Raw genomic sequence first — 10,684 nt, 5'->3', positions numbered from 1 at the left:
AAACGTGATTTTACCCAATATTAGTTTTTTGTATATTTATGACTATTAGATTATTGATTTGTTAGCTAGCAAATGCTAATTCCAAATTCTATTGAAATTAATTGAGTCAAGTCATAATTCTGATACTTTTTAAGATACCTTATTTTGACTAACAATACTCTAAAATCTAATTAAATATTTAATTTAAATTGATTATTTTACCCAATATTTGTGTTTTCTGTGTTTTAAGGTTTTAGAGTGCTGTGTCATTATCTTAGCAACCTGCTAATTCCAAACTCTTATGCTTCTAAGATAGCTATTCATTTTGACTTTCAAGTTTGAACATTTCAATAGTGATATAATAGTGATATCTGAGAAATAATAAAATAGTAACGATCTCTGATCTATTTTGCCCAGATATTTGTTGTATACTTTTAAAACCTGTAAGAGTGTTGTTAGCATAGCATCATGCTAAAGCCAGACTCTGAAATCAATTGAGTAACGTATATTCTGTGTGCTTCATTGAAAAATCACAGTTTCTACAAAAATCAATTCAGATTGGTCACTTTTAAGGTTTCATGTCAGGATTCTGTCTTAAAGGAGCTCACTAGGCTGATATTAAATCTCAATTATGACAAATAATTTTAAGTAGCAATTGTGTAATGTAAAGCCACAATTACAATTGATAAGATCTCATTTTGAATTATTATTTTTAATCCCTGGGGAAAAGGTAACAAAGTGGGGCCTAGTAGGTCCATAATCCTTCCTTGCATACCTTGTGTCATGACCTGTTGTTTTATTTTTGATTGAACGCTTCTTTTAACTTGCTAGTTTCAGAGTTATAACACTTTACTGGGGCTGTAAAAAAATGTAACACCTGTAGAAGTGACATTACTCAGTGTTTAGCTAAAACAGCTGATGCAAACATACAATCTTCCAAAATACTCATTGAAATGCTAATTTAAAGGCAAGAGCCCTCAAAATGTTGATAATCATGTTTAGAACTTACTAAACAAAACTGACTCCGAGATCTTCCTTCCTTGTTTATTCATGTTGAATTTGTTCTTAGATCTGGTGCAGGTAAAAACACTTTCTAATATTTAAAACATTTTTTATTTGTAGACTTAAATCATGCACACTTCTGTAAAATGACACCTGGCTTTACACTCATTATATCAAACTGTATGAGGGTATGAAACATATCCGCTCTTGTTTATATATGGTCATATCCAAAGTATTTGCTTATAGATTTGTGTTGGAATGCTCAAGGCAGTTATTTGAAGGGACTGTGCAATACTCAGAGTTTTGCTGGTAGTACTGGAAATAAATGCATGATGTTAACTTCACTCAAGTCGTGTGGGATCTGAATTATTTACTGAGAATAATTTTATCTATCTATCTATCTATCTATCTATCTATCTATCTATCTATCTATCTATCTGTCTGTCTGTCTGTCTGTCTGTCTGTCTGTCTGTCTGTCTGTCTGTCTGTCTGTCTGTCTGTCTGTCTGTCTGTCTATCTATCTATCTATCTATCTATCTATCTAAACCACTCATAGCACCCTAAACAGCCTCACACCCTAGACTGAACGATTGGGACTCAAATTGCTCATCTAATTTCCCTTCCATCTGTATGCTCTTTACTACAGGGAATTCAAAACACATTCACAATTTCGATCATGTGAAATGCCATTAAAAGCTGTGATGTGCGATGCCGTCCCTCCTGATGTGCAGAGTATTTGTTAGAATGGAACAGCTGGAGATGGTGATGGCCCTAATAGAACTAATAAAAGTTCAGCTCAGAGCAGAAAGAGAAGTTGCTGTAGCAGGTGTGACAGACATGGCCCCTGGCAGGGAGCTGTGAATGCACAGCGCCACTGCCTACGCATGGCCCCATGGGACCTGTCCCGCATCCGACGCTCTCTTGGAAACATCAGACTGCCATTTGGAATGGTATGTTGAAGAACTCCAAATAAACACTTTGAGTTTACTGTGTTTTACGTTTTTTTTTCATTTGCATTACCCTGTATGAAACTTAACGTCTGTCGTGAAGTCAATCTGCTCGAATGGAGCACTGCTGTGTCTGGATATTTCGATTTTTCATATTGAGGATTGTAAACTTAGCACCATGTTGACATCAGTCTGGAATCTGGCACCTGACAGCACCTTTCTTTGATTCTGTGGGAGGTTGTGTCATGAGTGGTGATCCATTGAGGTGAAGACGAATCACTCAGCTGCTCAGACGTTGAGAAGGACAGTCTGGCAGGATGCTGAGCCTAATCACTCTGTAAGGTCGTACTCATGGAATGTCAGTGGGGTGAATTAGATTCAAGAGCGGAAGTCAATTTGTTATTAGTGTAAATCCTAGTAAAGAGAGGAAAGATGTGAGCAGCTGTACACTTGTCATGCTTATTTTCGAAGGATTCTAGTGAAGATATAAATAAAGCATGAACTTTCAACATAACAACATCAACTGCAAAAGACCAAAAGAGTTCATTTAAAGTAAAAAAACAACAGCACATCTGGGTTACAAATCAACATAAAAACATACATTTTGCATATACTTTCTAAGGACGTTTAATTTGTCAATTATGATTATTTTGCCCATATTTTTCATGACTTAAAAAAAAGATACAAAAATACCCCAGTGGAAACATAACAATATAAAATATTATCAGGAAATACAAATACTTACAGTATTTGTACAAAAAAATACTTTTGTGTAGGCCTACTTCATATCAAGATACAAAATACTGTATTTGTATAAATACACTATATATATATAATTTAAAGACAACTCTGTGGTGCTGAATTCACATATATATATATATATATATATGTGAATTCAGCACCACAGAGTTGTCTTTAAATTCGTTCTTTAGACAGAAGCATTCAACACCTATTTCATATTATCGATTTTATCTTAACAGAGTGCATTAAATAATTTACCATCCAAAACAAAAAATCTCATCAATTGCTATCGTATGGAGAAAACAAAGAGAAGTAATCAGTAGGCCTATATACTGAGGTACACCTTGGTTATCATCATAAATAATATATATGTAGGCTACTGCAGATCCAGTAGTGCACGTCTATGGAAGTCAGACATAGAGAGTCTGCATTTTCAATAGCAAAAATCTGCTTTTGCTATCAGGCAACATTAAGAAATAAAGTTGTTGTGCTCATGGAGATTGTCACTGAAGATTAATATGAAACGAAACTCTTGATTTCCTAACTTTGAAGTGGATTTGATTGCTCCCATCTACTTGTTTCCCACTCTTTTCCCCAGGTATTTTTGCTATTTATTTATTAATTTTTTCTTCTGGTGCATGCGTGTATGGATACAAGCAAAACTGTGTGCTGTCTAATAGGATGAACTTGAAGGGGATCACAAATGCAAATTCTGATATTCAAATGTTGCCTTGTCAGATTGTAAGGCAGCAGCTCAACATAAAAGCACAGAGAAAGCTTGCAAAGCAGACGATGTTATACATTCTTGTTTTTGCACTGCGGTGTTCCTTTTTAATGCACTCAAAACACATTTTTATCACTGAATGGGTGAAGTGGGTGGGTGAGAAAGAGGAGAAAGAATGAGTGTGTGTTTGAGGTGGTTGGTCAGTAACACTGGCTATGACAGAGGGAAAACCAGTGGGGGAGTAATTGCACGTTGCATGACACACATAATAAATCTGATGACACACTGTGACTGAGGAAAAGCATTAACAGAGACAAACTCTGATCCATGCAGCCTATGCACGCACACTCTACTTGAAATTATTGTTAATAAATGTACAAACACACAACAGTATCTTTGGGATCTCAAATAATATCAATTAAAAAGAGCACAGGGCCCATTTAATTCCCGAGACCACCATCTCTTCTAAGCTTTTGTTTGGGAAATGTGGCGGTGGAGTGACAGATAAATGCCGCCATCCAGTGGCGGTTAATAGACATTACACATATTCACATCCTCACATGCTTCAAATGCCGTGAAAACAAACATAAATACCATACTCGGAGAACTAAAAGTGATAATTGCTGCACAGTTATGAACTTACCGTTTCATGGGTGTTCTTTTACAGCCTGACATCGCTTTATAATGCTTTCGAAAACCAGCGGTGTCCAATATCAGTGTGTCCCCCTAGCGTTTGTTTTGTGTAAAAGCAGCAGTTTGTCTGCCCCTAGCGGGCGTAGTTGCAGACGCGCATGCGCAGTGGATTTACAGTGGGCGGGGTGGATGCGAGGATGTTGAGTTTGTGGCGATAAGCAGAGTGAATGAAAAAAAAAAAAAAAATAGACGAAATAACTGTGATCTGGGACAAGTGGCGGTCGCGAATTCATACGGCACTGCGCAAAAGGCCATGTAAGTTTTGTCACATTAAGACAACGTACAACCGAAAATAAATGATTTCAAACATGCCAAAATAGTAAGAATCTTGCAGCAGATAAGACTGCTCTCTGCGGCTAACTGAATAGCACTAAGTTAACGTTATACAGTGTGTTGTTGCAGGCTGGCGCGGCAGCATAAGGTTGTTTGCAATTTTATAATAACGGTCCTGCATTGGTGCACAGTCAAAACGATTGCAACATTTTCACATCATAGTGAAGATGTTTATTAAAACTGAGATGACGTCTGATGTCACTAAAAACAACAGATATGCGTTTAATATCAGAACGATCTCCTTGAAGCTGTTATGGATGTCCGCTATCTTTTCTTGTCAGGCGTCCTTTGAAATCTCGTGACCTTGCAGTGGAGTAAGGTTTCTAAAGCCATGTGGAAAAATACAGCTGTGCCTTGAGGTTACTGAGGTCTCAGTCTTTTGCAGTGAAATACGCAGTTAAATTAACGGAGCTTCCAAAATATTATTTTGTTGAGTACCTGTAAAATAGACTTGCATTGAATTTGCATTCATAAGCATACACAAAATGTTTATAAAATACAATCAGGCCTGTCCAAATGTTCTCTTCCCAAATTTACAAACATCGCCTTTGATAAATAACTTTAGCAAAGCAGTGTTGCCAACTAAGCAACTTTATGCTAAATTTAGCAACTTTTCAGACACCTTTAGTGAAAAAATAAATGAACGAGTGACAAATCTAGCACCTTCTTGGACAAACCTTATCTAGTTTTCAGAGACGCATCTAGCAGCAACATTTAGCAAGCAGGCTTTAGCTACTTTTCATTGAAGGTAGTTGGCAACAGTGTTAGCAAGTAGCAAATCATAGTTTTAAAAAGCAATACACCCAGATTTTTTTTTTTTTAACTCTGTCAAACCATTTAATGAGGCCAGACTGATTGGAGTCTGGAGTTGAATTAACTACAAAAGAAAATAAAGAGTGAGTTCAAAATCATCAAGTCAACACAGCTTATGTTATCCACACATTAAGATCACAATGTTTCTTCCACTATTGTGGTGTTTGTTTTGTTTTACAGATCATTTTAAGTTCAGCCAGCTGGCCGCTCACCCTGTGTGACCTCTGGAAAGGCTTGTTAGGAGCACTATGGGGAACACAAGCAGTGAGAGGGCCGGCATAGGCCAGGAAAAGGCCCACAGGAGGGATAGTCGAGGAACCAAGGAAGGAGACCGTCCTAAAATCCTGATGGACAGCCCAGAGGATGCTGATATTTTTCACGGGGAGGGCATCAAAGTGTGTGTTGGCTCACATTGAATGTTCATTTATGAAGAATATGATTGATGGTAATGTGTTCTGTCCTTTATCTTCTATTAGGCGCCGTTAGAAAAAGAGGAGTTCATTGATTGGAGATCAGACCTGGAGACCAGTGGAAAGGTTCCCGCTTTAGATCGACCCACTGTATTTCGGTGGACAGGAGCTGGAAAGGAAGTCTATATTTCTGGCTCTTTTAATAATTGGACCAATAAGATACCTTTGATAAGGAGGTACGTAAGAGTTAACATTAACTGAAACTATTAAAATAATTTTCTTAATTGAAATGTAGTCAAATATAAAAAATTGAAGAAAAACTTGAAAAGAATGAAAATTTGAAATGTTGTTTTGGTAACAGTTGAAGCACTAAAATGACTAACTGCATATGAATCAAAAATCTAAATTACCTAAACTATTACATTTTTAAAATCTAAAAATTAATTACATGATGTGCCAATTAATTAATCATATTAATCGTAAATTAATCACACATCTGTTTGGGTTGAGAAATGAACCCCCAAAGAAAACTTAAAATCATTATTGTGTTAAATGAGAAAAGCATTGGATTCATTAAATATGTTAATAATTTTAATACGTTATTTCCATAAATAATCACACCTAATTAATGTGTTAAACTGACAGCCCTACTAAATAGGAATACAAATAAATTAATATAAAATTACTAAAATTTAACTAAAATTAAAATAAATACTGGTAATATAAAACAGAAGTTAACTCAAAATATTGATAGAAATATTATAGTATATGAGTAATTCTAATATATCACTACTACATAAGTCTTCTGCTGAAATTATTCCGCTGATATCTTTAAGATAAACCTCAAATCCAGTTAATTTAACATTAATTTTTACTTGTCTCTTCAATAGTCAAAACAACTTTGTGGCGATTGTGGACTTGCCTGAGGGTGAGCACCAGTATAAATTCTTTGTGGATGGACAGTGGACTCATGACCCAACAGAGGTGACGGAGACATCAATCATCGCCATCCTCCATTATTACTGTAAAACCATCATAACACTGACCTTTTCTTCTCTTTAGCCGGTGGTGACCAACCAGCTCGGCACGGTCAACAACATCATCCAGGTGAAGAAGACAGACTTTGAGGTGTTCGATGCGCTCATGGTGGATTCACAGAAATGCTCTGACATGTCAGGTGTGAACGCAACCAACCATCTCATCTTTTCTGCAGCCATTTATAAGCCATTTTCATAAGCTGAAAATTATTTGTTACCTAACTTATGATTACGCAGAAGTGGTTTTAACAGTCAGTTATGGGTTGTTGTGACATGTTGTTTTGATTGATTATAGACCTGTCCAGCTCTCCTCCTGGGCCGTACCACCAGGACGCTTATCTACCCAAACAGGAGGAGAAGTTCAAATCTCCACCCATTCTGCCCCCTCATCTTCTACAGGTCATCCTCAATAAGGACACAGGCATCTCAGTGAGTATCTACTGAAGACATTGCATTCGGCTATAAATGTGACGGGTTTGATTATCATTTTATGAAATTATTTGATTCCATATGGCACCCTATGATTTCCCTAATGCAGAAAATGCAGATGGAATTGTGGAATTCAGTTATAAAGATGGAACGTCACAAAATTTATATATCAAAAGTAAGTCTGTAGAATTAATAAAAAAATTCAAAGCATTATATTTGGACTAGTGTCTGAGATTATAAAAAGTCTGCCATCTCACAATATGAGGAAATTCCACATGAATTTTATCTCAAGAACTGAAATTCCAATAAAATTAAATTTTGGAGAAAAAAAAAATCTAGTTGTATTTCATAGGGCCCTAGAAATATCAGAGGATGCTTGAAAAAAACGAATAAATAAACACTATTGTACTTTACTTTAGAATCTATACAACATTAAAATCTATACTGTTATGAACTCTGCTTTGCTCTAAAATGTGTGACCCTGGACCACAAAACCAGTCATAAGGGTAAATTTTATTGAAATTGAGATTGATGCATCATCTGAAAGCTGAATAAAACTTTCCATTGATGTATGGTTTGTTAGGATAGGACAATATTTGGCTGAGATACAACTATTTGAAAATCTGGAGTCTGAGAGTGCAGAAAAAAAAAATCTAAATATTGAGAAAATCACCTTTAAAGTTGTCTAAATGAAGTTGTTAGCAATGCATATTACTAATCAAAAATTAAGTTTTGATATATTTACGGTAGAAAATTTACAGATATCGTCATAAAACATGATCTTTACTTAATATCCTAATGATTTTTGGCGTTAAAGAAAAATCGATAATTTTGACCCATACTATGTATTGTTGGCTATTGCTACAAATATACCCGTGGTTTTGTGGTCCAGGGTCACATATATCATCTATTACATGTTACAATAACAATAGCTGATATTGTAATCTATTGTTATATATTGCTCTAGTTAATAATATTATAGAGTAAAACTTTCTTGCAAGGAATAGTGATGCCTGATCTGTGAATGAGTCATTCTTTTGAGTGTTTTCCTTTTTTTTCCTTTTTTTTTTTTTTTTGAATTGGTCAAGTGAATTGGTCAGTTGGTTTCTAATTGATCACGATCAAATGCTACTGAATTGATTTGAATTTTAATAATTGAAAAAGTCATGGAATATTTCTATGAAAAATCATAAAGTTTAACTTGCCACAAATAAAAATCCCTTAGTAAACTATCATTTTAAATGAGTATAAATGAAAATATATAAAATAAAGAGACACTCAGAATTTGAGCTTTGATCTACATCGAATAATTATTTTATTTTTTACATTTTATTACACTCTTGTTTCCTCACAGTGTGATCCAGCTTTGCTCCCTGAACCCAATCACGTCATGCTTAATCACCTGTACGCTCTGTCCATTAAGGTAAGAAACCAACTTTGAGCTCTGTGAGATGAACCGCTATTGATTTCAAGTCTGTTCTGATGACTGTATCTCCTTTGGCTCTCTGACAGGATGGCGTTATGGTCCTGAGTGCCACACATCGGTACAAGAAGAAATATGTCACAACCCTGCTGTACAAGCCAATCTGAGAAACATGGTCATTTCAACACTCAACAACACGACCTCTGTCTAGTTTGGCTGTTTTATATAGTGTGTGTTACTGTAAATAGAAATGTACAGAGGTGCACTTTAGAAGTAAATCCCACCTTAATGGGTAATCCCAACTCTTCAGTGGGACTGGGTCAAATGGACTAAATCAAAACCAGTGCAGAGGTGTGTTCTTCAATAGTGTAAATAAAGCGTGAAATGTTCAGTAGTTTGTTTAATTTTGTGTTTAAATAATGTGTGTAGATAAATATTAATATATTTTAGAAAGCATAATGACATTTCAGCTATTTATTGGTCAGAAAAAGGCCAGTTGTTTGGGGCCAAATATAAAAAGGGTACACTGCGTTTTACTTGAGAAACTAATTCCACTTTTTTAATTTTGTGAAAAAAGTAGAGCTTTTAAATCCATTGTTTTTATTATTTAAATGTGTTATCTTCTGCATTTTTATTAGAACAGCGCTAACTACATATTGCAAATGTCTTAATCTCTATTATGCTCTTTGAAATTAAATATCACTTTGAATAAATGATTCACCAAATTTTAGTTTTGTGTTTAGTTTTGTTCCTTATTCTGGGTAAGTAGCATATTAAAAATATCCGGGCCTTCAAAAAAATTGGAAAAACATCTTGATATTTTGAAATCATCAGGATATTATGTGTAAGTAGACCATTATATCATCCTGGATTATTTAAATAGTGGCATATAATGGGTATAATGAATCTGTCATTGTTTAAACCATATGAGCATTTCTTTTGACTTAATGAATTTCAACTGAATCATATGTGAAAGATGGGACAGAAAGATAAAACATTAAAGTATTTGCACACTTCTGAACTACACCTGGAGAAACAGACATGTATTCACTAAAAATGACCTTAAAATCAGTTAACTAAAATTTATTTCTGTTCAGAAAAGTGAAGTTCTGATAAAGCATCAGTTGTTCCCAGATGCCATTATATTTTATATCTAATACTGAAATGAATGCATTTTAACTGGTCGAGGTGTGTGAAATACCTCTGGGCGGCTGTATATAATCTCTGTCCATGACGATTTTGACGATTTCTAAATTTTTTGTTGTATAAATTATATATAGTTCTAAATTATATGTTGTATTTTGTGTTTTTTTTTAAAACAGTGTGCTAATGGACTAATAAGCAAGCTAACAGTTTATCATGTTTCTTCAAAGATGTGGTCAAGTTTATCACAATGTTATGAAATTCATAAATGATTGTCCATCCAAGACCATCCATACAACATGTCCTGCAAGCCAAGAAAGAATGTGCAGTAGGTAACATGTCTTGGCCTACTTACAGCAGTACGTTGCTAGATTGCAGATAATGTTAAAACAATTTATGTTATTACTCAGTAGTTGCTCATGTAATTACATAGTCATAGGCTTAAGAAAATGACAACCGTAAAGTGTTCTGGAACATTAGCACAGGAGATGGATATAAAATACTCATACTTAGTTATGCAGTACAGACAGGTCTGTCTACAATATAGGTGTATCAAAAATGAAAATTACGGCTTAAAAAGCGTGCTAATGGTTTTATGATCAGTGGTGCCAATGCAAAACATCCAATCAGGTCACGTGAATGTTGCATTGTTCATTCTAAGTTATGTTTGGTATCTTTAACTGTTGTGTGGTTTAAAAAAATAATAACAATAATAAGAATGACATTTTGTCAATAAATAGAATCATAATCCTAAAAAAAACAATGCATGACTTCTATGCAAGAAATAAAAAATAAATATGGTTTCATTTACATTCCATACACGTTTGATGCATTTATTAATCTTAATTTAAACATCTACGTCAACATTATTAAAATCATAATTGACCTGATCTAACACGAACTAGCAATTAACAATTGTGTTTTTATTAACTTTTGTTAACAAAGATGAATAAATATTTAGCAAATGTAATGCTATGCTAACTAATTTTGTTACCAAAGATGTATTACAA

At 34.6% G+C, this 10,684-nt stretch overlaps 1 protein-coding gene across 4 annotated transcripts; it reads left to right on the top strand.

Annotated features, from left to right (window-relative positions):
* Positions 1–4,188: 4,188 nt before the first annotated feature.
* LOC306866079 (5'-AMP-activated protein kinase subunit beta-1-like) lies at positions 4,189–9,820 on the top strand. 4 transcript variants are annotated; one of them, XM_079411080.1, is made up of 9 exons: positions 4,229–4,341; positions 4,701–5,315; positions 5,413–5,627; positions 5,709–5,878; positions 6,533–6,626; positions 6,705–6,819; positions 6,975–7,108; positions 8,463–8,531; positions 8,621–9,260. In XM_079411080.1, the coding sequence occupies exons 3-9, from the start codon at positions 5,481–5,483 to the stop codon at positions 8,696–8,698; spliced, it is 807 nt and encodes a 268-aa protein (XP_079267206.1). In that variant the 5' UTR covers positions 4,229–4,341; positions 4,701–5,315; positions 5,413–5,480; the 3' UTR covers positions 8,699–9,260. The 4 variants fall into 4 exon arrangements, with proteins under 4 accessions (XP_079267204.1, XP_079267205.1, XP_079267203.1 ...); XM_079411078.1 differs by lacking the exon at positions 4,701–5,315 and having other exon boundaries at positions 4,189–4,341; positions 8,621–9,820; XM_079411079.1 differs by having other exon boundaries at positions 4,189–5,315.
* Positions 9,821–10,684: the final 864 nt, after the last annotated feature.

Source organism: Barbus barbus (genome assembly GCF_936440315.1).
Source record: "Barbus barbus genome assembly, chromosome: 47".
Classification (NCBI taxonomy): Eukaryota; Metazoa; Chordata; class Actinopteri; order Cypriniformes; family Cyprinidae; genus Barbus; species Barbus barbus.
The sequence above is the reverse complement of the archived record's forward strand: the minus strand, read 5'-3'. Positions and strand labels throughout refer to the sequence as shown.

Coding starts and splice junctions, on each gene's coding strand:
- LOC306866079 (XM_079411077.1), top strand. Junction 5,628..5,708: donor TTCACGGGGAGGGCATCAAA/GTGTGTGTTGGC, acceptor ATCTTCTATTAG/GCGCCGTTAGAAAAAGAGGA. Junction 6,820..6,974: donor GAAATGCTCTGACATGTCAG/GTGTGAACGCAA, acceptor GATTGATTATAG/ACCTGTCCAGCTCTCCTCCT.